At 37.3% G+C, this 23625-nt stretch overlaps 1 protein-coding gene across 4 annotated transcripts in view; it reads right to left on the reverse strand.

The window, feature by feature from the left end:
* PTBP3 (polypyrimidine tract binding protein 3) overlaps nt 1-19872 on the reverse strand; it is a 100825-nt gene extending 80953 nt beyond the window's left edge. For 2 of the 4 annotated variants that reach the window (XM_036022055.1, XM_036022054.1), the window contains exons 1-2: nt 19708-19872; nt 16404-16434 (exon numbers count right to left, since the gene is read on the reverse strand). In XM_036022055.1, the coding sequence (XP_035877948.1) occupies nt 16404-16434; nt 19708-19715 (39 nt within the window). In that variant the 5' untranslated portion in view covers nt 19716-19872. The remainder of the gene's footprint in view (nt 1-16403; nt 16435-19707) is intronic. The other 2 variants (XM_028532174.2, XM_028532166.2) reach the window with 1 other exon arrangement.
* Between the last annotated feature and the right edge of the window lie 3753 nt (nt 19873-23625).

The raw sequence follows: 23625 nt of genomic DNA on the forward strand, positions 1-23625 counted from the left end.
ACCTGGATATAAATTCACAGAACACTGCTCACTTGAGAACCATATAACCAGGTAAAATAGTTATAACATGTATTTTCCACTTTTGTAAAAATAATAATAATAAAGATGCACATATAAGCATATGAAGGTCTAAAAGCAAATTCACCTAAATGTTAATATATCTGGCTTTTACTTTCTCTTTTATATTTGTCATGTTTAAATATGAACTAATCAGAAAGAAACAGACTTTTATTGAAATAAATATTTGAAATAAATTTCAAAAAAATTTATTGAAATTTATTGAAAAATATTGAACCATTTTAAAAAGAGTTTGCCAATATTTCTCTCCTTCATAGCTGGGTCTTTCAATCAAATACATTTTATAATGATTTTTGATCAATTCTACTACTGACCATTACTAAACATATTATCACCCCAAAATGTTAGCAAAATGTTTCAATCTAAAATTTATTTTGCATCATTTAGTGATCTAGCACCCCTGAATTTTATAACAGCTACAGTGTTTGAACTTAGGCTAGTTTTCATGTTCCTTTAGTTCAAGAAAGAGCATTAAGGAATCAGAATGAACAGTTAATGAGCCCAACAGATGAGATTTCAATGCATCACAAAAACAGAGTTGTATTCTAACCTCCTTTTCATCTTAGTGAAACCACAAATATTCTTTACTGTTTTAGCACACCTGAAGCTATGCTTCCATCTCTAATTCTATAAAAATAGTGTAATATTTGTCCTAGAACAAACCAACTTCCAAAAATAATTGAACTTATCAAGCAAATACTGTCTAGAATATTAATTTTCCTAAAGCCAACAGGAAAACCTGGGTATAAAAAAATAAGAGCATGGGCTTTGGAAACAAACCTATGTTTGAACCCAGCCCTTGTCACTTATCACCTATTTGACCTAGAGATTTAGTTTATAGTAACATCATAGGTTTAATATCCTGAAAAACTGGTCTAATATTAAAATAAATACGCAAAATTTTCTTTTGAGAGGATTTCTTGTATATTGATACCTAGCATGATAGGGATAAAATGCTTTTTTAAAAACTCTGGAGCAGGAGCAGTACTAGAAAACAGAATGTTGATGTTCTGTCTACTAATTCTATCAATAATTAAGAAAGATATTGAAACCTATGACTAGTTATTCTTTTGGCTATTTCTTCTTTCATCCAAAACTGTTATACAACTTGTTAGAAAAATGCCTTATTTTCTTAAGCAGGAGTCCTTTTGAATGACAAATATTAAAATCTCAAGACCACTAACTTAAGTCTAAAAAGCTGATTCTCTTCAACTACTGCTGATCCTCTGCTGTTGATGCTATTGCTCCAACATGTCATCACTAGCAGGAGAGCTGCTGAATGAAGCTCCTGTCTGCAACAGTGACTGAGCAGAAACCAGTTAATCTGCCAGTATTTCCTCTGCACATAAAGACGGAAACTCTCCTCTGGAGTAAGTCTCAGCTACTGTGGCTCCTAACCTCCCAAAGCTCTCAAATTTTATATACAACTCATTCATTCTCTCCACCTGCTTCACATGCACAGACACATTCCCTACCGCCCAAATCACAACAAACATTTTAGTGTCAGTGTCTAGAATTAGCCTAAAGACCACCGCCAGGTTCAATAATTCTCTAAGCACTCAGAGGACTTAGCATATAAGTTGTGTTCTAAGACTTACAGTGTAAGGATACAATGCAAAATCAGGAGAGAAACATATATGGAGAAACATTCAGTGGACACCAGGTGCAACCTTTCAAGAGTTCTCACTCAGTAAAGCCACATGGGACACAATTCCTCTAGCAATGAATTGTGATAACACACATGGAAATGCTGTCTACCAGAGAAGGTCACTAGAGACTCACTGTCCAGGGTTTTTATTGGGGGCTGGTTACATAGACACCCTCTGCCAAGCATGTAGCAAAATTCCAGACTCCCAAAAAGAAAGTAAAAACCACATCATTTACACAAACAGTCTAGACACAATGAGCCACTCTTATCATTTAAGGATAGGTCATATCAATGCGGGGAACTGTATTCCAAACAAGAGCCAACCTTGTAAAGCTGTAAACAGCCTTTCTAAGGACAGTCTCCCTGCTATATTAACTATTTTTTGCACTTGCCAAGCCCAAATGGCTAAGCAAGTTTATATTTTCCTTGCAGCTCTCTGGAACCCAGACACACTTCTTTAGTTAAGGCTCTATTTCTACAGCTACTGTAGTTGCTGCTCCAGCAGCATTAGCAATGGATTTGAAAGAGTTAAAAAAAAACTGGAGGTTCTGTGCTGCCTCATTAAGGTCAGAGACAGGACAGTGTTATAGGGTTAAATGGCATAGCTTATGAAGTCACACCTCCTGTATTTAAATCCTGGCTCCACTGCTTACTATGTGATGAATAAGTTACATCTTTGTACCTCAGTTTCCACACCTGAAATGGGGAAAAGACAAACATCTTCCTCATAGTGCTGTGAGGATCCCATGCAAAGTATATATAAAGTACACATAAAGGGCTTAACAGGTATTATTCATTAAAAGGAACTTTCCCTCCTATTTAGTGTTCTATCTCATGTGAACTGGCAATTAGAATAATCAGGGTCTTAAGCCCATGGTCATGATACTACATTAGTGACAGCTAAAGTACCATATTATATCATCAATTCACAGTGGGAAAAATGGACTTTATAATTAACTGGTATTTGAATAACTGGATAGTCATTTGGGAAAACATAAAGTTGATTCCATTCCTCACACCACACACCAGGATAAACCCCAAATGAACCAAAATCTAAACATGAAAAACAACCATATAACTACTATGAAAGCAGGGGTGAATTCCTTTATAACTCCAAATGGGACAGCCTATGACTCAAAATCCAGAGCTATACTACGACTACTACTACTACTACTACTACTAAACTCAATTATCTAAAAATCAAAAGCCTCAGCATGGCAGAAAGTTTCATAAGCATGTCAAATGACACACTGGGGAAAATATCTGCAATTCATTATAAACAAACAATTTACCTTCCTAATTTATAAAAAGGTTTTCTATAAGCTGAAAGGGGAACAGCCCATAGAAAAATAAAGAACAAAAACCAACATCCCAAAGAAAAAGGATTAAAAATATCCCTTAAAGATATAAAAATATGCCCTGACCAGGTGGCTCAGTTGGCTGGAATGTCATTCAGTGCACCAAAAGGTTGCGGGTTCAATTCCCAGTCAGGCCACATACTTGGGTTGCAAGTTCAAGGTCCAGATGGTGTGTGTGGGGGGGCCTGCCAAATGATGTTTTTGTCTCACATTGATGTTTCTGTCTCTCTCTTTCTTCCCCTCTTCCTAAGATCAGTGGGCATGTCTTCAAGTGAAGGTTAAAAAAAAAGATATAAAAATATGCTCTATATCACCCATAAAAGAAATGCAACTAAAATGAGGTACTGGCAAAATCCAAAAGTTCAACGGTACAGTCTTGGCAAGAACTATGCTTTACAAAATAGCACTACCCGTTTGCCTAGAGATATCTTTAACCTTTGATGTAGCAATCCCATGCATGGACTCACAAACACACTTGCATATACATAAAATGACCTATGTCCAATATTATCCATAAGAAACTGTTTATTAGAGCACAATACTAGGAATAACATGAGTCCATCAAGAGGACTTAATAAATAACTTCTATATCCACAAAATATTTTGCAGCTGTTAAAAAACTGGAATGGGGGAATTTTGAGGAAAATTCTCTATGTTTTGGTGAAAACATCAAAGTGTAGACCAGTATATATAAATATGCTGCCTTTTATATTAAAAAAGGATGAAAAAGTATGTATATGTCTTTATTTGTATAAAAAGTTACACAAGGGTAAAGAAAAAACGAATAAAATTGCTAGCTTTTGGGGACAACACTGGGAATGAGAGTTCTCTAATATACACATTGTTGAATTTATCTTTTTGTCAAATTACTTCTGTTCTTTTAATTTTATTTATTATATTTTTATCAAATATACATACTATAAAAATTTAAATATTACAAAGAAGTTTATTTGATAAAAAGCAAATCTCTCCACTTATATCCCAATCTCTAAACAATCTAAGTTATTCTAATGGTTGTCCCCATAACCCAAATATGCTTACACTGCTACTTTTGAGTTACCAACTTTAAAAATAAACTGACTGACCTCTAATGTGAAAACTTTGGAATTTATCTCTTTTACTTCCTCTCTCTTCTGTCCTCTTAATGTTTGAAAGATATGCTTTTAATTCTTATATGAGTATCTTTGAACTTTAAATACTATACTTATAACGTATTGATTATTTTGTCCATTTTACATTACTTCTTGATTCTCCATTTTGAAAGACAAGGCTATTAGTGCTAGCAATCTGCTCTCTCCTGTCCCTCTCTCTGCCAGTTTCACTTTTATTTACTTATGGTTATTACATTGTGCCCTGCAACAACAGCATTCTGGGCTTTGTTCATTGTGTCCTGTTCAAAGGTTGACTTAAAAGCTGGAAATTAATAAACAATATTTACATTTTTATCTCTATGTAAAGAAATGTAACCCTGGCATAGTTCACTTTTTATTCTGTGGTCTCATGTTACAAATTTAGGACCACTTGAAAAAGACTGTTCCTAGAATCAAGAACAAATGAGCCCTGGTCAATTAGCTCAGTTGATTCGAGTATCATCCTGATAACACCAAGGTTGAGGGTTCCATTCCCAGTCAGGGCACATGTAAGAATCAACCAATTAGGGCCCTGGCTGGCGTAGCTCAGTGGATTGAGTGCGGGCTGCGAACCAAAGTGTCACAGGTTCGATTCCCAGTCTGGGTACATGCCTGGGTTGCAGGCCATGACGCCTAGCAACCGCACATTGATGTTTCTCTCTCTCTCTCTCTCTTTCTCTCCCTCCCTTCCCTCTCTAAAAAAAAAATAAATAAATAAAATCTTTTTTTTAAAAAAAAGAATCAACCGACGAATGCATAAATAAGTGGAACAACAAAAATCGATAAATCGATGTTTCTCTCTTGCTCACTTTCTAAAAATCGATAAAAATCAAATGAATTCTTGATTATACTTTATAATTTCTAAACATCAGGCCACATTCTAATTTGGTTCATAGTTAGACCATGACTTTTTTTTTTGGCTTTCCAAGAAATTTTATCTTTTATTTTCTCACATACTTTCCTTTATATTATCACCAAAATTTTCCCCAAATCTGACACCATTCTATCTAGTCCATATTTTTCTTCCTAAGACCTTCTCCCTAAAACTCTTTCCTCTTGTATCAATCTAGAAGGCTATTCAGGCTTTCTGAACAGCTGTTAACTTGAGTCTTCTTTACACTTTTCTTTTGGGTTGGCTCAACTTTTTCTTGAACTTCTGTCTTCCCTGTCCTTAGTTTACTAACATTTTGCCAGAGTACATCCTTAAATAACTACCTAAATGGTGGTAAACAAAAGGCGTATTTGAAAATTCTCTTTTCAAGACCTGTGCGTATTTGAAAATTCTATCTTTTAATAGCATAATCAATAAAATATATATATAAAAAGAAAATTCTATCTTTAATGTACCTTCGTAATCATTTAACTTAGTAAAGAACTGTGGGATGAAAATTATTTTCCCTAATTATAAAAACACCCAGCACATAGTATGACTGGTAACATGCCAGTATGACATTTATTTCTTTGAAGGTGACTTGTTTTTTCCCTCCCTCAGAAGCCACTGGAATCATCTCTTCACTCTAAAATTTCACAATTGTCCTGTGTACTCATTGTACTAGGTAATAAATAGGTGGGTCTAAAGCCTGAAACTAGCATGAGTTGTTTGACCCACTGTCCTTTGTACTTGCTGTACCTAAGTAATAAATAGGTGGATCTGAAGTCTGAACCTAGTATGAATTATTAACTCCCATCTCCAAAATCAACCATGGAGAAACTGTAGAAGCTAGAGGGACATGTGGATTTCAGGAATCAAAATGAGAAAAACCCTGGGAAAGTTGAAGGCTAACTTGAATCAGTGTGAAGGGTGATGAAGATGAGTAGCTACAGGCTGTGGTTGAGGACCCAAAAGCCTCAGCGAGGAGGCAAGTTGGAAGAAAGTTTTTCATATTCTGTTCTTGCCTAAAAAAATCCTCAGAGATACAAAACATCATTTGATTAGCCACATGTAAATATATGTTACAAACTTTTTAGAAAAAGTACTAAAATTAATTGAAAAACAAAGCTAAAAGATGGTGAAAAAGCTATAAAAAACAAAAGTGACTGGATGCTTGGCGTTTATATTGTGAAAACACAACTTGAGGTCTGTAGAAAATGAGAATGTCTATTATAATCCACAACTAAAATTCTAGATCACCACATTTAATAAGATAAAGAAAAATGTAAGAAAAAATATAAGAAATAAAGATAAAATGTAAAGATAAAAAAGATAAAATGTAAGAAAAAAGATAAATCAACAGTTGACTTGAAATGTTAATAAATCCCTCTAAGAAGCCAGTAGACCAAAAACACAAAATATGATCAGAAAAAACAATTATAATTAATAATGAGCTAATAAATGCAGAACCAGACATCTAGCTAAAAATACACACTTACAAACACACTGTATCATGTTGGCAAAAACTGATGTGTAAAGGAACAATCAGTTGAGTATTTCAGCCTTTGTAAGCCACACAGTCTCTCTCACAACTATGCACAATATGAAAACAAATGAGCATAGCTGTGTTCCAACAAAACTTTACAGACACTAAGATCTGAATGTTACAAAACATTAATCTTTTGATCTTTTTCAACCGTTCAGAAGAATAAAAACTATTTTAGTTTTCGGGACATATAAAAACAGATGAAACTAAGTTCTATTTAGGCCTTGGGCCATAGTCTGCCAACTCCTGTATCAGTTCAACAAAGTTGTCTCAATATTATCCACAGGAATATATTAAATACACTATGTTCCCTACAATAAAATTAGAAACAACAACAAGAGTAGCTGATGTTTGGAAAGGAAATTTTTTAAATATGTTTACTGATTTTTACAAAGAGGAAGGAAGGAAGGGCAGGAAGAGACAGAGAGAAACATCAATGTGAGAGAAATAGCAGTGGGCCACCTCCCATTCATGTCTCAACCAGGATCAAACCCACAACCCTGGTATGTGCTCTTACAAGGAATAAAACCCCAAACTTCTGATGTGTGGACAACATTCCAACCAACTAAGCCACACCAGCCAGGGCGGAAAACTAAATTTTTAAAGCCACTGAATAATCCCTGAATTAAAAAGGATTTTTTTAATCATAAGAAAAATGTAAAAATACTTGAATAAAATTAAAATGAAAATACAAATACAAAACTTGTGGGATCCAGCTTTAGTACTTCAAGATAATTGTAAATACCTTTATCAGGAAACAGGAAATCTGAAAATAAGCGAGTTAATTATATAATTCAATAGAGTTAGAAATAGAGACATAGAGAGAATCAAAATAAACATGAAGAAAAAATTAGAAAAATGAATGAAACTGAGAACTAAAAAATTAATTAAAGAAGATTAATAAGTACCAAAAGATGGTTATTTTATAACTTCAGTAACCTAGACCTGTGGCGTAGCTGGTCAAGGGAGAAGTAAACAATTCAGAATAAAAAAAAAGATAACTAAAGACTACAGACATTAAAAATTAACACTAAGCATTATAAACTGCAGAAAAATAAGCATATGAAATTAATAATGAATATATCCCTTTAAACAATGTAAAATCCCAAAATTAATGTGAGGAAACAGGAAACTTGATTTAACCATGAGAAATTACAGTAGTGACATAGACAAAGTCCTCCCATCAGTCATTTCCAACCCCGGCCCAGGTGGCTTTACAGGTGAAATCAACCAAACTTTCAAGAAAAAAAGTTCCATAAAATAGCAAAAACAAGTTAATCAGTTCCTTTTTAAGAGTCAGTGTAATCCTGATTACAAAAATAAAATTAGAAAATCACCACTTTGCAACTATCATTACAGTAACTAATTCAGACAAGCAAAAACTAAAATTAGGAAGCAAAAGTTTAAGAATTAAAATATTATTAACCTGGTCTCAAAGTATCACTCCACAAAATACTTACTAGTTACAAAGGGAAAAACATAAATTTACAGTAGGAAATCTGGCAAAGATAATCTTTACCCAGTGACGAATGTTAGCATTACAAGTAATAGGACACATCAACACCCTTTGCCTTCTGGTACAACACAAGGAAAAGAACATAGTATTAACATTTACTCACCACTTTGAGTTAGGTAGTTGTACTAGTTATGCACAAATGCATAAGAAAGTATCCCAAAATTTAGCAGCTAAAAAAACAAGTATTTTTTTAACTCGATTTCTTTGAGCCAGGAACCTGGGCATGGCTTAGCTGGGTCCTCTGGCTGAGAGTGTCTCACAGGCTGGAATCCTCTCAAGGCTAAAAGAGGAAATGGAGGATTCATTCCCAAGCTCACTCAAGTGGTTACTGGCAGTGTTTGGTTTACATATGGGCCTCTCCATAAGGTAGCTCAATGGCAGCTCACATTTATCAGAGTGAGCAAAGAGAAAGCAAGAGAAGCCATTCTTTTGAAACCCAATCCCTCAGGTCCGTTTAAACCCATATTTTGCTGTTTATTGTCTCTCTGGTTCATCTGTTCTTTCACATATCTTAAACATAGATTAAAAGAAAAAGAATGGTTAAAAAATACAGTACCACATAGGTGGCTCAGTTGGAGCGTTGCCCCATTCACTGAAAGGCTGCAAGGTCAATTCCTGGTTAGGAAACATACTTAGGTTGCAGGTTCAATACCTGGTCAGGGTGTATATGGGAGGCAACTAATTGATGTTTATATCTTACATATCAATATTTCTCTCTCTCTCTCTCAAAATCAATGCCCAAATCCTTGGATGAGGATATACCACATAAACACTTATAAGAAAACTGGAATTAGGCTTCCAGTCAAGATGGAGGCACAGGTAAACATGCCTCACTTCTGTGCACAACTATAGCAAAAAACACAATTCAACTACAAAATAAATATCACCCAGAATTGTCAGAAAATCGAGCTGTGTATAAGTCAAACAATCAAGGATTTAAAGAAGCTACAGTCATCCAGACGGGTAGGAAGGCAAAGAGATGGAGACATGCAAACAGGCACAGGAGAGGCAGAGTGCACAGAGAGGCTTGGAGATGGGAACGGGTGGTCCCACATCCACATGTGGTGGTTAGAAACTGTGGGGGATACCTTGGGAGCCAAGGATCCTAGCCCCAGACCAGACCACCCAGCCCAGGGTTCCAGTACTAGAAAGGTAAGTCTCCATAACTTCTGGCTTTACATACAAGTGGGGGTTAGGGCACGGTAAGAAACTGTGAGATTCTCAAGAGATCCCTCCTAAATGGCCCAAAATGGACTTAGGACTCAGGCTGACCCACCCCTCTAAACTTCAGCACCAGGGCAACAGCTGGAAGGGCATCAGTGTCATATGGGGAGAAAGTGAAGTGACTGGCATCAAGGTAAGTTTTGGCAGCAGCTTCCTCCTAGGCAAAACTCCAGAGGCCAGGCAATGCCACTGCCCCTCTTTAGGCCTTCCCCTACATAGAGCAACAGAGAGGTGACACTGGTTGCTCCACCCTGGCGATCACCTGAGGTTCCGCCCTATTCAACTTAACAAATGTGCTTTTCTACAATAGGCTATACCACTAAACCAGGGAGTCAAAGCAGCTCTACCTAATACACAGAAACAAACACAGGGAGGTTGCCAAATTGAGAAGACAAAGAAATACAGCGCAGATGAAAAAACAGAACAAAACTCCAAAAAAGAACTAAATGAAATGGAGATAAGCAAACTTTCAGATGCACAGTTCAAAACACTGGTTATCAGGATGCTCCAGGAACTCATTGGCTATTTCAAAAGTATAAAAAAGACCTAGGCAGAAATGAAGGTTTCACTAAGTGAAATAAAGCAAAATCTACAGGGAACCAACAGTGGAGGGGATGAAGCCGGGAATCACATCAACAATTTGGAACACAAGGGAGGAAATATCATTCAATGAGCACAGCAGGAAGAAACAAGAATTAAAAAAAAAAAAACAAAAAAAACAAAAAAAACAGCCCCGAGGCTAGGCTTAGGAACCTCTGGGACAACTGTAAATGTACCAACATCTGAATCATAGAGTGCCAGAAGGGAGAAAAGAAAGAGCAAGAAACTGAAAACTTATTTGAAAAAATAATGAAAACTTCCCTAATTTGGCTAAGGAAAGAAGACATGTTAAGTCCAGGGAGCACAGAAAGTCCTGAACAAGATGGATCCAAAGAGGGCCACACCAAGATACAACATAATTAAAATGCCAAAGGTTAAAGATAAAGAGAATCTTAAAAGCAGCAAGAGAAAAAGCAGAGCGTTACCTCCAAAGGAGTTCCCATAAAAATGTTGGCTGATTTCTTAAAGAAGCTTTGCAGGCTGTAAGGGACTGGCAAGAAGTATTCAAAGTCATGAAAAGCAAGGACCTACAGAGTAACCTAGGTTACTCTGATGCTATCATTTAGACTAGAAGAGCAGATAAAGTGCTTCCCAGATAAGGTAAAACTAAAGGAGTTCATCATCACCAAACCATTATTAAATGAAATGTTTAAAGGGAACTATATAAGAAAAAGAAGATCAGGACTATAAACATTAAAATGGCAACATATTCACAACTATCAATGACTGAATCTAAAAAACAAACTAAGCAAACAAGCAGAGCAGGAACAGAAACACAGAAATGGAGATCACGTGGAGGGTGGCCATGTGGAGGATTATCATGTGGAGAGTTACCAGCTGAGGGGGAAGAGGGGGAAAAGGTGCAGAGATTAAGAAGTACAAACTGGTAGGCATAATATAGACAGGGGAATGTTAAGAACAGTATAGGAAATGGAGTAGCCAAGAACTTAGATACATGACCGAAGGACATGAACTATGGTGTATGGGGGAGTGATTGCTGAAGGGAATGGGCGTATTGTGTGGAGGGAGACACAGGGAAAAATCAGAACAGTAATTGCATAATCAATAAAATATATTAAAAAAGAAAACTGGAATTACGATACTAAAATCAGACAAAGTGGCCTTCTGGACAGGAACTATACTACTAGAGATAAAGATGTATATTACAAATGAAAAAAGAAGTCATCTCATCAAAAAAAATATAACGTTCATAAAAGTAAATGTACCTAACAACTGAGCTTCAAAATATGTAAAACAAAACCCAACAGAACTACAATAAATAACAAATCCACAATTATGGATGGAAATGCCAATAATCCTGTCTTCTTTCAGAAATAGAATAGTAAGAAAATTGTTAAGAGTACAGAAGACATGAATTTTCTGAATTTTCATGAATTATCTTATTGACATTTATAAAGCACTAGACCTCAAAAGGTAAACTATACATTTTCAAATGTACACAGAACATTCTTAAAGACAGACCATATGCTTGACATTAAAACTAATCTTATGAAATGTAAAAGTAATGAATGATACAAAGTACATTCTCTGAGCAAAGTGGTATTTAAGAAAAAAAAACAGTAACAGAAAGACATTTGGAAATTAAATCTTATATTTATTTATATTAAATATTCCAAAATGTTTAGAAATTATACCACATACTTATAAATAATAATGGTTCAAAAGAGAACTCACAGGAATAGAAAATATTTTGAACTAAGTAAAGTAAAAATGCAGTATATCAAAATTTGTGGGATGTAGTAGAAAAAATTAAAAATCTGAATAGCACAATATCTATTTTTTAAAACTGAATTCATAATTAAAACTTTCCCATAAAGGAAATGTACCCACAAATAGCTACAATAATGAATTCTTGCAAACATTTAAGGAAGAAATAATACTAATTTGGGGGAGGGAGAAGAAATTGTTTATTTTAAAATTACCTTCCCAACAAACCATGAAACACTTGGAAAATAATACTAATTTTATACAAACTTTTTAAAAAGGAGGAGGAAATCCTTTCCAACTCGTGTTAGTTTTGGTCATCTGAGAGTTTCTGTCTTTCAAGGAATTCGTACATCTCATTTAAGTTACTTATTATTTCCCTCCTTCTACTTTCTTGGGGTTACTCTACTCTGAATAAAAGGAATAGGAAAAAAAACTTCAGGAATGCTGCTAAAGCTGTGCTTGGAGGTAAATTTATAGCATTAAATAATTACATTAAAAATATCTCAAGACATAATACTAAGAATAGTGAAAATTTGTAATAATTTTCATGCTCTGCTAGATAGTAATCTGCAACTATCTAGTAGAGCTAAACATGTGCATTACCATTACACCCCAGTAACTTCTTTTCTGGTGTGGCAGGAAGTCTTCTAACATGGTCTCCGATGGTCTCCACTATCTAGTATTCATACTCAGGTGTAACTCTCCCTTTAAGTGACTTACTTCTAAAAACAGAATAGAGCAAAAGTGATGAGATACCTTTTGATACTGAGATTAGGTATCAAACGACTGACTTCTGCCTAACTCTTACTTTGTCTTTCTTGTTTTAATTACTTGGGAGTAGCAAGTTGCTGAAGCAAGATGCCCTACGGAGAGACCCACGTGGCAAGGAATTGCGGGCAGCTTGCGCTAACAACCAGTGAAGAAGTGAGGCCCTCATCTCAACAACCCAGGAGAATCTAACTCCTGTCAACAACCATTTTGAGTGAGCTTAGAAGCAGATTTCATCTCCAAAAGATGACTGCAACATCTATCAACACCTTGATAGCAGCCTTGGGAGAGCCCGTGTCAGAGGACCCAACTATGCCACACCTAGATTCCTGACCCACAGAAACTGTGAGATAAATCTAAATAATAATAAACATTGTTTTAGGCTGCTACAACAAAACAACAAATAAACAACCAACTCAAGAAAAACAAATGAAACTCAAAATAAATATAAGGAAAGAAATAACAGAGAAGGAAAGAAATAGTAAATAATAAAACTAATGAAGTAGAAGAGTCAGCCAATACAGAAAGTAAAACCAAAAACTGGCTTTTGAAAATGATCAGTAATATTAAAAGCCTCTAGTTAGACCAATCAGAGGCAGGGGAAAAACATGAATTACCAGTATCAAGACTGAAAATACAGCTCTGGCTGGTGTGGCTGGCTGGTGTAGACTGAGCACCAGCCTGTGAACCAAAGGATTGCCGGTTCAATTCCCAGTCAGGGCACATGCCTGGGTTGGGGGCCAGGTACCTGCTGAGAGTCAACAGATGGATGTATCTCTCACACATTGATGTTCCTTTTCCTCTCTTTCTCCCTCCCTTCCTCTCTCTCTAAAAGGAAATAAATACAACCTTTAAAAAAAAAGACTAAAAGTACAGAAATCATTACCGATCCAAGGGAAATTAAAATGACAAGGAAATACTATGAACAACTTTATGCCCATAACAATTTGGCTGAAATATACAAATTTCTTGAAAGATACAAATTCAACATCCATTCATGTTACCAAAAAATAGCAAATGAGATATCGAAAGGAAATTTTCTGAACCTGAAAAAAAGGCATTCTATGGCCCTAAACTGACTGAAAATGTTTTCTGGTCTTCAAGAAAATTTCAATCTGAAAAAATGATTTTAATTCTCTCCCATAGGGTACATATGCAATAGACTGAACACTATCAAGATTAGAAGGTTTGGATTCCATTATGTGAGTTTGCCACCTAACTGTGTGGCAATTTGGTGTTCATTCATCAGGTATTTTGAAGAAATTATTATGTCAAACATTGGAAACAAAATATCAAAAACCCTGCCCTTATAAAACATTCTAGTGAATCACTTAATCTCTAAAAACAATTCAGTTTTCTTTCTCTAAAATAATAGTTTTCACATTTAAGGGTATTTTCATATTGAAAATGAAATTACTTTTCTGAACCCAGGAAAGCAACTTATGGAACATAACCTGAAATCCACTCTTGGCAACAGCTAAAACTACTTGTTGTGTCATATTCAGACATTAAATAGACGAAAATAAGTAACTGATATTTTTGAAGGACTTATTTAAATTCACTAATTTTGGTTTATATAATCTGAATAAAATATGAACCTTACTGGTCTATTACATGGGATCCAAGTAACAGAACTTCTTACAAGAAATCTCTCCATATAATGAGTAATTTTATAGACATTTGCAGTATTTAAGACTATAAAAACAAGATTGCCTAGTGAATCAACTAATCAACTTATCTTCTCTTCAAAGTGGAATCTGATCTTTGTTTTTAAAGTGCCTGCTGCAAAACAGGTGGTCAGAAATCCAAATCATATATTTAAATCCAGTTCCTGTTCCTGTGCCTAACATTCAAGTTTTTCTTTTATTTATCATCAAAATACACTTTTTCCCACAAGAAAACAGGCATGACAATCCTGCAGGCATAATTCCTCAACTCCAAAATGGTAAATTTTTTAAATGTCTCAGGTATTCATTTTCCCCAGATAAACTCTAGAATTACATTTCTGATAAGGCCAAAACATTTACTTTAAGATCCCTTCCTGTAGTTCCTGATCTCCAAGTATCATACCCAAATGAGAAAATGACTTAAGTAACCTGACAATTCCACTGCTGGGATTATACCCTAAGAACCTATGCACCTCAATGTTCACAGCAGCATAATTCACAATAGCCAAGTGCTGGGAGCAACCTAAGTGCTCATCAGTAATGAATGGATAAAAAAACTATGGTATATTTACACGATGGAATACTACGCAGCAGAAAGGAGCTCCTACCCTTTGGGACAGCATGGATGGATCTGGAAAGCATTATGCTAAGTGAAATGAGCCAGGTGGTGAAAAACAAATACCATATGATCTCACCCATAAGTGAAACCGAATCAAGAAAACCAACAAGCAAGCAAAACATAACCAGAGACTGTGAAGTTAAGAACAAACTGGCAGCAACTAGAGATGAGGTGGGAAAGGATAATGGAGGGAAAAGGGGGGAGGGGTTTTCAGAAACATGTATAAAAGACACATGGACAAAACCAAAGGGGGTTAGGATAGAGAGTGGGAGGTGAGGATGGCTGGGGTGGAGGGCAGTGGTGGGGAAAATGGAGACAACATTGCTTTATTGAACAACAATAAAAATAAATAAATAAAAGAGTATGACTTAAGTATACCAGGAAAAAAAAGGGGGGGGGGGGGGGAATCCCACCAAAGATGCTCCTCCATTTATTTTCTAGTCTTAAAATATGTTCAAAGCTTGCCAAAGCAAGCTAACTCCACCAACTTCAAAAGACAGTATGAGCAGTAGTTCCCAGTTATGTAGTCTTGGACATACTATTGTAAATCAATCTCAAATGCCTTATGCTGTACTTATGCTTATTTTTTAAGGTATTTGAAGAACATGAGCGCAGCCATCAGGCCCAATTAAGTGCGAATGTGGACATGTAGAAACAAAAAGAAATGATAGATAAAAAGGTGTAACAACTTTACATAAAATACATATAAGAAAAACATGAATTATTTCTTTCTATTTTCTACAGTGATCTGAACTAAATGGCTTCTAGAACTAAATTCTCAACTCAGCTATACCAAACACCAAACTGCTAAAGGGGAACCTAAAACATCCATTTATATTTTAAAAGCCTCACACTGATGAGCACTGTTTATTTCATTTATACCTGAGAATCTAATAATTCTTAGAATCTAATAATTTATACCTTAGAATCTAATAAATGGGAAGACTTTGATAAAACTACGACAAACTTATTAAAAGAATCATTACTATGAAATAATTATTGAACTCTCCCTGTTGTTCACCTTTTAAACAGAAACTTCATTACTGGCAGCTAGGTATAGTGGGAAAAAAAAAAAAAAGTCAGGCTCTAGAACCAGGAGGATAGGAATTTGACCTCTGGTGTACCACACCTTACATACAAACTTTCTGAATCTGTTTTTTTATAATCTTTAAAATGGGAATATTAATACCTACCTTGAAGAACTGTTATAATAATTAGTGAAAATATATGTACAGCAGCTGGCACATAGGAGGAATTGAAGAAACTTCAGCTGCTGTTATAATTTTATTATAGGCACACACAAGAGAAAATATAAAAAGGGACATGATAGCAAAATAAATAACAATCTAGATTACATTTAACTGCTAAAACTAAACAAACATACACAATGATCGTTCAAATAAAACTCTGAGCTAAACTTTTTCTTCACATTTTAGATACACAAGATAATATTGTAGTTCTATTTAATAAATATGTAAAATCCAAAATTAGCTACAGGAATACTTATTTTGGAGCTAAATAAAAGTAAAATACTATTATAACACAGTAAAACATGTAAGTTTATGAACAGGTGAGATGATTTCACCATTGGAAAAAAATGCCAAAACTAAGATTAAAAATGCTTATGAAAGGATAGTAAAAGATTCCTACCTTTAAACCGACAGCTATATCTGTAACAACACTGTATGGAAAAAGTAAAAAGAGAAAATGGAAAACAAAGTTAGAGAACAAGTTTTTAAAAGACAGATAAGATTAAAGAAAAAAGAAAAAGCATTATAACAACAAATAATAAAAATAAGAATGTGATGAGTTGTGAAATGTTAATACAAAGAGAAGTGACAGGACAGTCTAGCAACAGCAGAGTGTAAAAGCAAAGCTTCAATAGAAATGTAAGAAACAATAAATCAAATCCTCTTTTAGTATTTAGAAAAGTATTTAAAAAGTATAGTTGTTTCAATAAATTGAGAATGTTTACCCATTTACCTCTTTTTAGTAAGTCCAAATCAAAATTTAAAATCACCCAAGTTCATTCCCTTAAATCATTGGTATAAAATGATCATGTTTAAAATTTTAAATGAATCAAAACCAGGGAGTGGATTTACAGAAGTAGAAGGCGTTTTTGCAAATTTGAACCTACCACCCAAAAGAGCTCACCAAATACAGCTAAGATAGTCTCTCAAAACACGTCAAATTTCACACATGAAAATTTTCAAAGATATGCTTTAGAAAAAAATTATACCACATCAAAATTGTGTTGGGGGAATCACTTCATAGAGTATATAATTGTCTAACCACTATGCTGTACACCTGAAACACACAAAATTTTAAAAATATTAATAGTAAATTTAATTTTAAATTAAACTTATAATTAAGTAAAAGTTAACTACGAAAAAACTGTTTAAATGTAAATTATCTCAGGAGGAAATGAACACACACTCGACAGTTGGGATATGAGAAGGAACCAGAAAGATATGTTGACTAGAAAGTTTGTTGTTTTTTAACTACTCAATATAATGAAAAAGGACCTTTTTCAGACTGTGGGAAAATGTAGAAATTTAATTAGCCTCCTAAAAACCAAAATTCACTGTGTTCAAAACCACATTCCTTAATACCAAGGTGTAAAGACCCCTACAAAGTTCTGCCAAACAAAAACCCATCTCTTCTACCTCCAAATAAACTGTCTTCAATGAGGTTTGTCTCCATGCTCCCAAAAGAAAGCTATAACTAATTCTACCTATTGTTAAAAACCAATCACAATATCATCAATACTTAATAAGTATAAACATTTATGACTTGCACTGTTTATCATGCAAATGTAATAGTTTTAAGCGATAACCATGTAGACTTATTTTTTTCTTACAGACTTTTAAAACTTGAATTCATTTGATAAAATTTAAATGTAATAAATGAGGACTGTGCATAAAAAATAAGACTGTAATACACTGTGGTATTTGTTATGTTACAAAGAGTAAATCATGTACCTACTTGAACTCTCAAATGAACTTACCTTCCAGTATCTTATTGTCCCACATACTTAAATCATTAAAGTCATTCTGAGTTCTAAAATCACATATAGAGTGAGAAGAGTTAACTTCTTAAAACATTGTCCAAAACAGTAAGTTTGCACTTCATGTTAACCAAGAGTTAAACATACAAGATGCATAACCCAAGAGTCCTCTATATAATCACTATAAGTTTTCTAATACAAAAAGCTAACCTGCTTCCATATCTCAAGTCAAACCATCTTACAATTTACTACACATAATGATACTAATTTCACAGCCTTCCCAGCTACATACAGAGTCCAGCAGAAGGCCTGCTTGAGTGTGGTTGGCAGGGTAATAATACAGGTGTAATAATTTAGTCTTAAATTGAACCTTTTACCTAAAATGTCACATGGTGTGCTAGAGTGTGATATTGTTATGTTACAGAATTACATGGTTAGGATTTTGGAATTAAAAAAGGGGTATTATTTGTGCAAGACCTTGTATGTGGCACAATCACACAAATTTAAATAGCAACATTTTGCACACATAAAGTGTAACTGAATAAGATGATGTGAAATGAGTTTTCAACAAAGCTTTTAGAGAAGTTTCAATTAAATAAAAAATACTTTAAAGAATATCCATCCATAAATGAAACATAAAACTGAACTGTGTCTAATGTTTGTAGCAGTGTGCAATATGCATTCAAATGAGTTAATTCAATAAATCATACAAACTTAATATTATGAAACTAGGATAAATGAAATCTAATAAAGGCGAAATGTTTTTTAAGATTCCATAGTCTTTACACAGTATGACAATAATCACCAACTATATGGCAACACGTACCCGGCTTTTACTGTTCAAGCAAGTTCTACATATTCTACAACCGAAAGATTTGGCACAAACCTTGTCATCAAAAATCAAGTGAAAGTCCAAACAAAACCTCGAATGCCTAATGGGAATAAGTAAGTGGACTTGCAGGTTCTAAGAGATCTGGAGGGGTTTTTTAAACTCTCAATATACATATACCACGACCTTCGATTGAATCCCCAAGATCAAAATTTGCCCCCCGCCCGAAGATCCTAATCCAGTTGTTTCCTCAAACATTAAAATACCTGTCGGGTTCCACCCCACACCACTGGATCCCCAAGGGAAATATTTATATCGATAGTTCTAAATCTTTTTATTTTGATTACAGACCTCATTATCTCTTGGAGCGTTTGAAGGCTCCCCGAAAATGGCATGTACACAGTATTTCATATACATGACAGGGAACTCACGAAGTTGGGGGCGGGGGGCGTCCGTGATCATCAAGTCCAGACGCCCGGTACACAGAAATCGTTAACACAGTTCATATCACGAGTCCGCGGACCTCTGCCGGTTTCCCGGCTTGCCGAGACCCCGCGTGGAGCCCTGGCTTCAGGACCAGGTCGCCGCCCAGACGTGCACCGACGCGTGCACTTGCTGTCCGCCACTCCGCGGCCACTCGCCTCTCGCCTCCCCGTCTGGGGAAGCTCCAGCGCTCGCCCCACCTCACCGGTAAACAGCAACACCCTAGCAGAAGGACGCCCGCCCCGAACGCCGCCTCCGCCTCCCCCAGCGCCGCGCACCATTTTCTAAGAGGAAGTGTCGGGAGACCGGGCAGGGCTCCCCGACCCTCAGCGCGGAGACCGGCCCGCGGCCCCCGGCGGCCACGCCGGGCTTTCCTCCACTTCCCGGTGTGACGGTGTGAGGGGCGGATATTACGGGGGCGCCCCGAGGGGGCAGGCGAGGCTGCGGCGGCCCGCCCCTCCGCAATTGGAGCTCCCTAGGAGGCGCCCGGAAGCCCCTCCGTCGGGCTTTGCCGGGCCGCTCCTCCAGCCGCCGGTGCCGCGCCCAGCTCCCCGGCCTCGTCAAGTCCAGACGAAAGCCGAAAGGAAGGGGGGCAAACGCCGCTCAGCGCGGGGACCGTGCCGCCGAGCACTTACCCATCCATGGCCCAGACGGAGGAGCGCACAGTGCGGGGACTGACTGGCTCACCACGAGCGGAGGGAGAGAGTGGCAGCAGCAGCACGGCGGCTCCAGGGAACAGCAAGCGGTGTCTCTCCACGGCCCTGGCGGGTTGGAGGTGGAAGGAGAGTGGGAAACAGGGGCGGAAACCAGGGACGCTCCCGCCACCGCCGCGCCCCCGCCTTCCCCCACCCCGCAAGCGCGTCCCCGCCTCGCCTCACCCCGCCCCTTAGCGTCACCGCCCTCCCTTGACCCCGCCCCTGGCCGGCCTCTGGCCTGGCTTCAGAGCGCCCTCTTCCGGGCGGTCTTCTGAAGACCCCGCCTCCTGCTCCACAGCCGGCGAGCGCGTGCGCTCCGACCCCGTCTCCCTCCCGCGTTCACGGGAGCGCGCGCCTTGTGCTTCCCGCTTCGCTGCCCCGCCCACCCTCCCTCCCACGGGATCCTCTGGCCTTTGAGCTTCTCAGACCAGGGCCGCCTTGCCTAGATAACTTTCTACCGGCGGGGGAACTGTCGGAACCCGACTCTGGAGAGTAGGTAAGAATGTCCCACGAGAACCTCCGGACCGTGGCGTAATTTCCCGGGGTGGGCGAGGCTGTCGGTGCCTCAGCCCCAAGCACGAAGGCCGGGCTTCGACTGTCGTCTTGGGAGCCCAGGGCGCTGCAGTTCGCGGAAGCCCGAGCTCGGGACCCCCAGCCGGGGAGAACTCCAGCCAGTGCAGGACCTCCAGTTGCCCGCTAGCGGTGGACTCTGGGACCCGTGCCGGCCTGATAGGTGTGGTTGGTAGTAAAATGAATGAGATTAAAAAGCTGTTCCGAATTTGAGAACACTGGATTTCTTTTTTGGTACAGTTTTAGTCTCTGGGGGCTTTTCGACTCGACAGTCTGGGATTGAATTTATAGGAGACGTTCATTACACCATATGGAATGGCCACTTTAATGCCAGCATTGTATAAAAGTTTTTCACTTTTCTCCATGTAAAAAAGCAAACATCAGAAGCCTCTGAGAGTGAGTTCCGTTTTCAGATAAAAATTTAGACACGAATACGGTGATTTGCCCATAATTTCACAGCCACTAGAGCCCTTTCCTCTAGTTTGAGCAAAATTATAGACACATATAATTTTATGTAAAAAACAAGCGAGTTGCCAATATATACATATATTGCAAGTTGATGATATTGGCACCTCTTTTTCCTCTTACATTCTATCTAGTTCTGAAATTGGATGAATTTTCAGTTCACAGATCACCAAAACGTGAGGCATTAAACGCTGTTCTCTCTGCCTCATTTGAAAAGCAAGTAGAGTTCTGGCTGGTGTGGCTCAGTGGATTGAGTGCCAGCCTGCAAACTGAAAGGTAGCTTGGTTGATTCCCAGTCTGGACACATGCCTGGGTTGCAAGGCCAGGTTCCCCTGTCCCATCGTTGTTTCTCTCCCTCTCTTTCTCTCTCCCTTCCCTTCTTTCAAAAAATAAAATTTATTTATTTTAATAAATTTTGAAAAGCAAGTAAAGAGAATCTCAGATAACAAGATATATCTGTCCTTAATAAAATGCTTCTTTAAAGTAAGGGGGTGCTACTAAAATGATTCAAACCAGCCACCCATCATTCAGTCAATATTTACTGTTTACTATGTGCCAAGCACTGCAGGGGTACCCAAGAAAATCAGGTTCCAGCCTTCGTGGTTGAATGGATTCCATGTTCACCCATGTGACCTGGCTTGGCATGAAAGCTTTACGTTCTGACACTACTGGCTTCTTGATGGTGAAGAAGGTAACACATTCTGTATTTGCTAATTGCTCTATGCTTTTGAAATGTAAGACAGTTACAATAATTTAGTTTATAAATTGTCTAACATTTTGCCTTCCTTCTGTTTTTATTCTGATTTGCCTAAGTAATTCCTCCGAAACACCTTCATCAGATAAAGACAACACCCCCCACCACAAACTATTACTATGTTTGGACAAAATACAAACTTTGAACATTTGCCTTAAGGCATTCCAGTATGCAGTGGTAGTTAATATTTAACCAGCATTACCCTATTCATGTGTACAGCTAGGAGTTCTCAAGATATAAAAGTAATACCAAAATGCCAATATAGGTTAGAAACAAGACCAGTTTTTAGGTAAATCTAGGATGTAGACATTTTGATATCATTTTATCCCATGACAAATATAAAATCGTAATTATTAACCTGTGTTCCCTAAAATAGAAACATCTGAAATTATACCGAGTGAGACAAGCTAAACTCAAAAGGTTCCATACTGTTTGATTCCATTTATATAACATTCTCAAAATAACAAAATTAAAGAGTTGGACAGCAGGTAAGTGGTTGCCAGGTGTGGGAGGGTATGGAGAGACAAGGGGATGGGCATGACTGCAAGGGGGATGTTTGTGGTAATAAAAGAGTTCTGTATCTTGATTATGGGATATAAGGTATAATTATGTTTATACATACCTACACATGATAAAATTGCATAGAACTTCAGATACACACAAGTGCATATAAAACTGGCAAAACCTCAGTAAGACCTGTGGATTGTACCAATGTCAATTTCCTGTTTTGTTATAGTTATTAAGATTTTAGCATTTGAGGAAACTGGGTGAAGAGTGCACAGAACCTTGTACTACTTTTTAAACTTCCTGTGAATCTATAAGTATTACAAAATAAAATAAGAAGAAGAAATCTTGCAGAGTGTTTCCTTAATACTTGTTTGTTTAACAGATAAGCAATAACAAACTTCAAAGGTTTAAGGAAAATGTGTGGGACTATAACTCATATTTTTCACACTGTATCACCTTGGTAAATCAAATGAGGCTATTAAAACAGCTGACACACACTAAGTCTGACAGACTTTGTCCAGCCTGTTGAATTATGCATCTTTCTTCAAAGTCCTTCCCAAACTCTTTGAGGAGAAGGTTTAATAGCATCTCCTACATGCTCACTGATTTCACCACTATGAGTCATATCCATTTTCCTCATCCTGTGAGTGGCCCTAATGTAATCATGTGAAGCTCCTGCCTTGTCCAGTGCCTGGCTCAGAGAACTCCAATGTTTGCACTAAAGGTGCCGCCTCCTGTTGCTGTCCTATAGTAGGAGTTGATGGCCCGTGCCAATTTTCTGAAGCACTTTTCTGAAGAGGGGAGAATTCCTTTCCTATCTTTTTGTCCTGTATCACCTAGGTTCTAGTTTCTCAGTTTTTAATGTGGCAGCCCTTTCCATTTTTATTCGCAGAAAATCCTTTAAGATTTAGGTGTGAGTCTGCATGGCTAGGCCAGGGAACAGTCAGAGCAGAATCACTTTATCAGTCCCCATTACAACTTAGCTTTCATTCTTTTTTTAATGGAGGCTTTGTAAAAAAAAATGTATTGATTTGAGAGAGACAGAAACATCTATTTGTTGTTTCACTCATTTATGCATTCATTGGTTGCTTCTTGTATGTGCCTTGACTGGAGATCGAACCCACAACCTTGGTGTATAGGGACAACGCCTTAACCAACTGAGCTACCTGGCCAGGGCAGCTCCTATCTTTAAAACTGGTACATCCCACTCTCTTCTCTGAGGGTGGGTTCTTACCTAGGTGTTTCCTTGATCCCACTTAGAAGTAGTCTGTTGGAAATAGAATTCATCACACTTCAGATATGCTTGAATATACTTGATCTTGCTTCATTTTAAGCTGAGACTCCCCCACCACTCCCACAAAGAGAGAATCCTATTAACTAACGTTATTTATCAAAGAACTAGAAAAAGGGCACAATTTGAGTTAAGTAGAGTAACACCTCTGCCTCAGCATTAAAGTGAAAAGGATTGTATGGTGGCTAAGAGTGTACTCTAGAACCAGATTTGCTAGTTAGAATCAAAAACTGAATGTGCAGCATTACATTGCCCTGGCCCAGCTTCTGGT

Source organism: Phyllostomus discolor, chromosome 3 (assembly GCF_004126475.2).
Source record: "Phyllostomus discolor isolate MPI-MPIP mPhyDis1 chromosome 3, mPhyDis1.pri.v3, whole genome shotgun sequence".
Lineage (NCBI taxonomy): Eukaryota > Metazoa > Chordata > Mammalia > Chiroptera > Phyllostomidae > Phyllostomus > Phyllostomus discolor.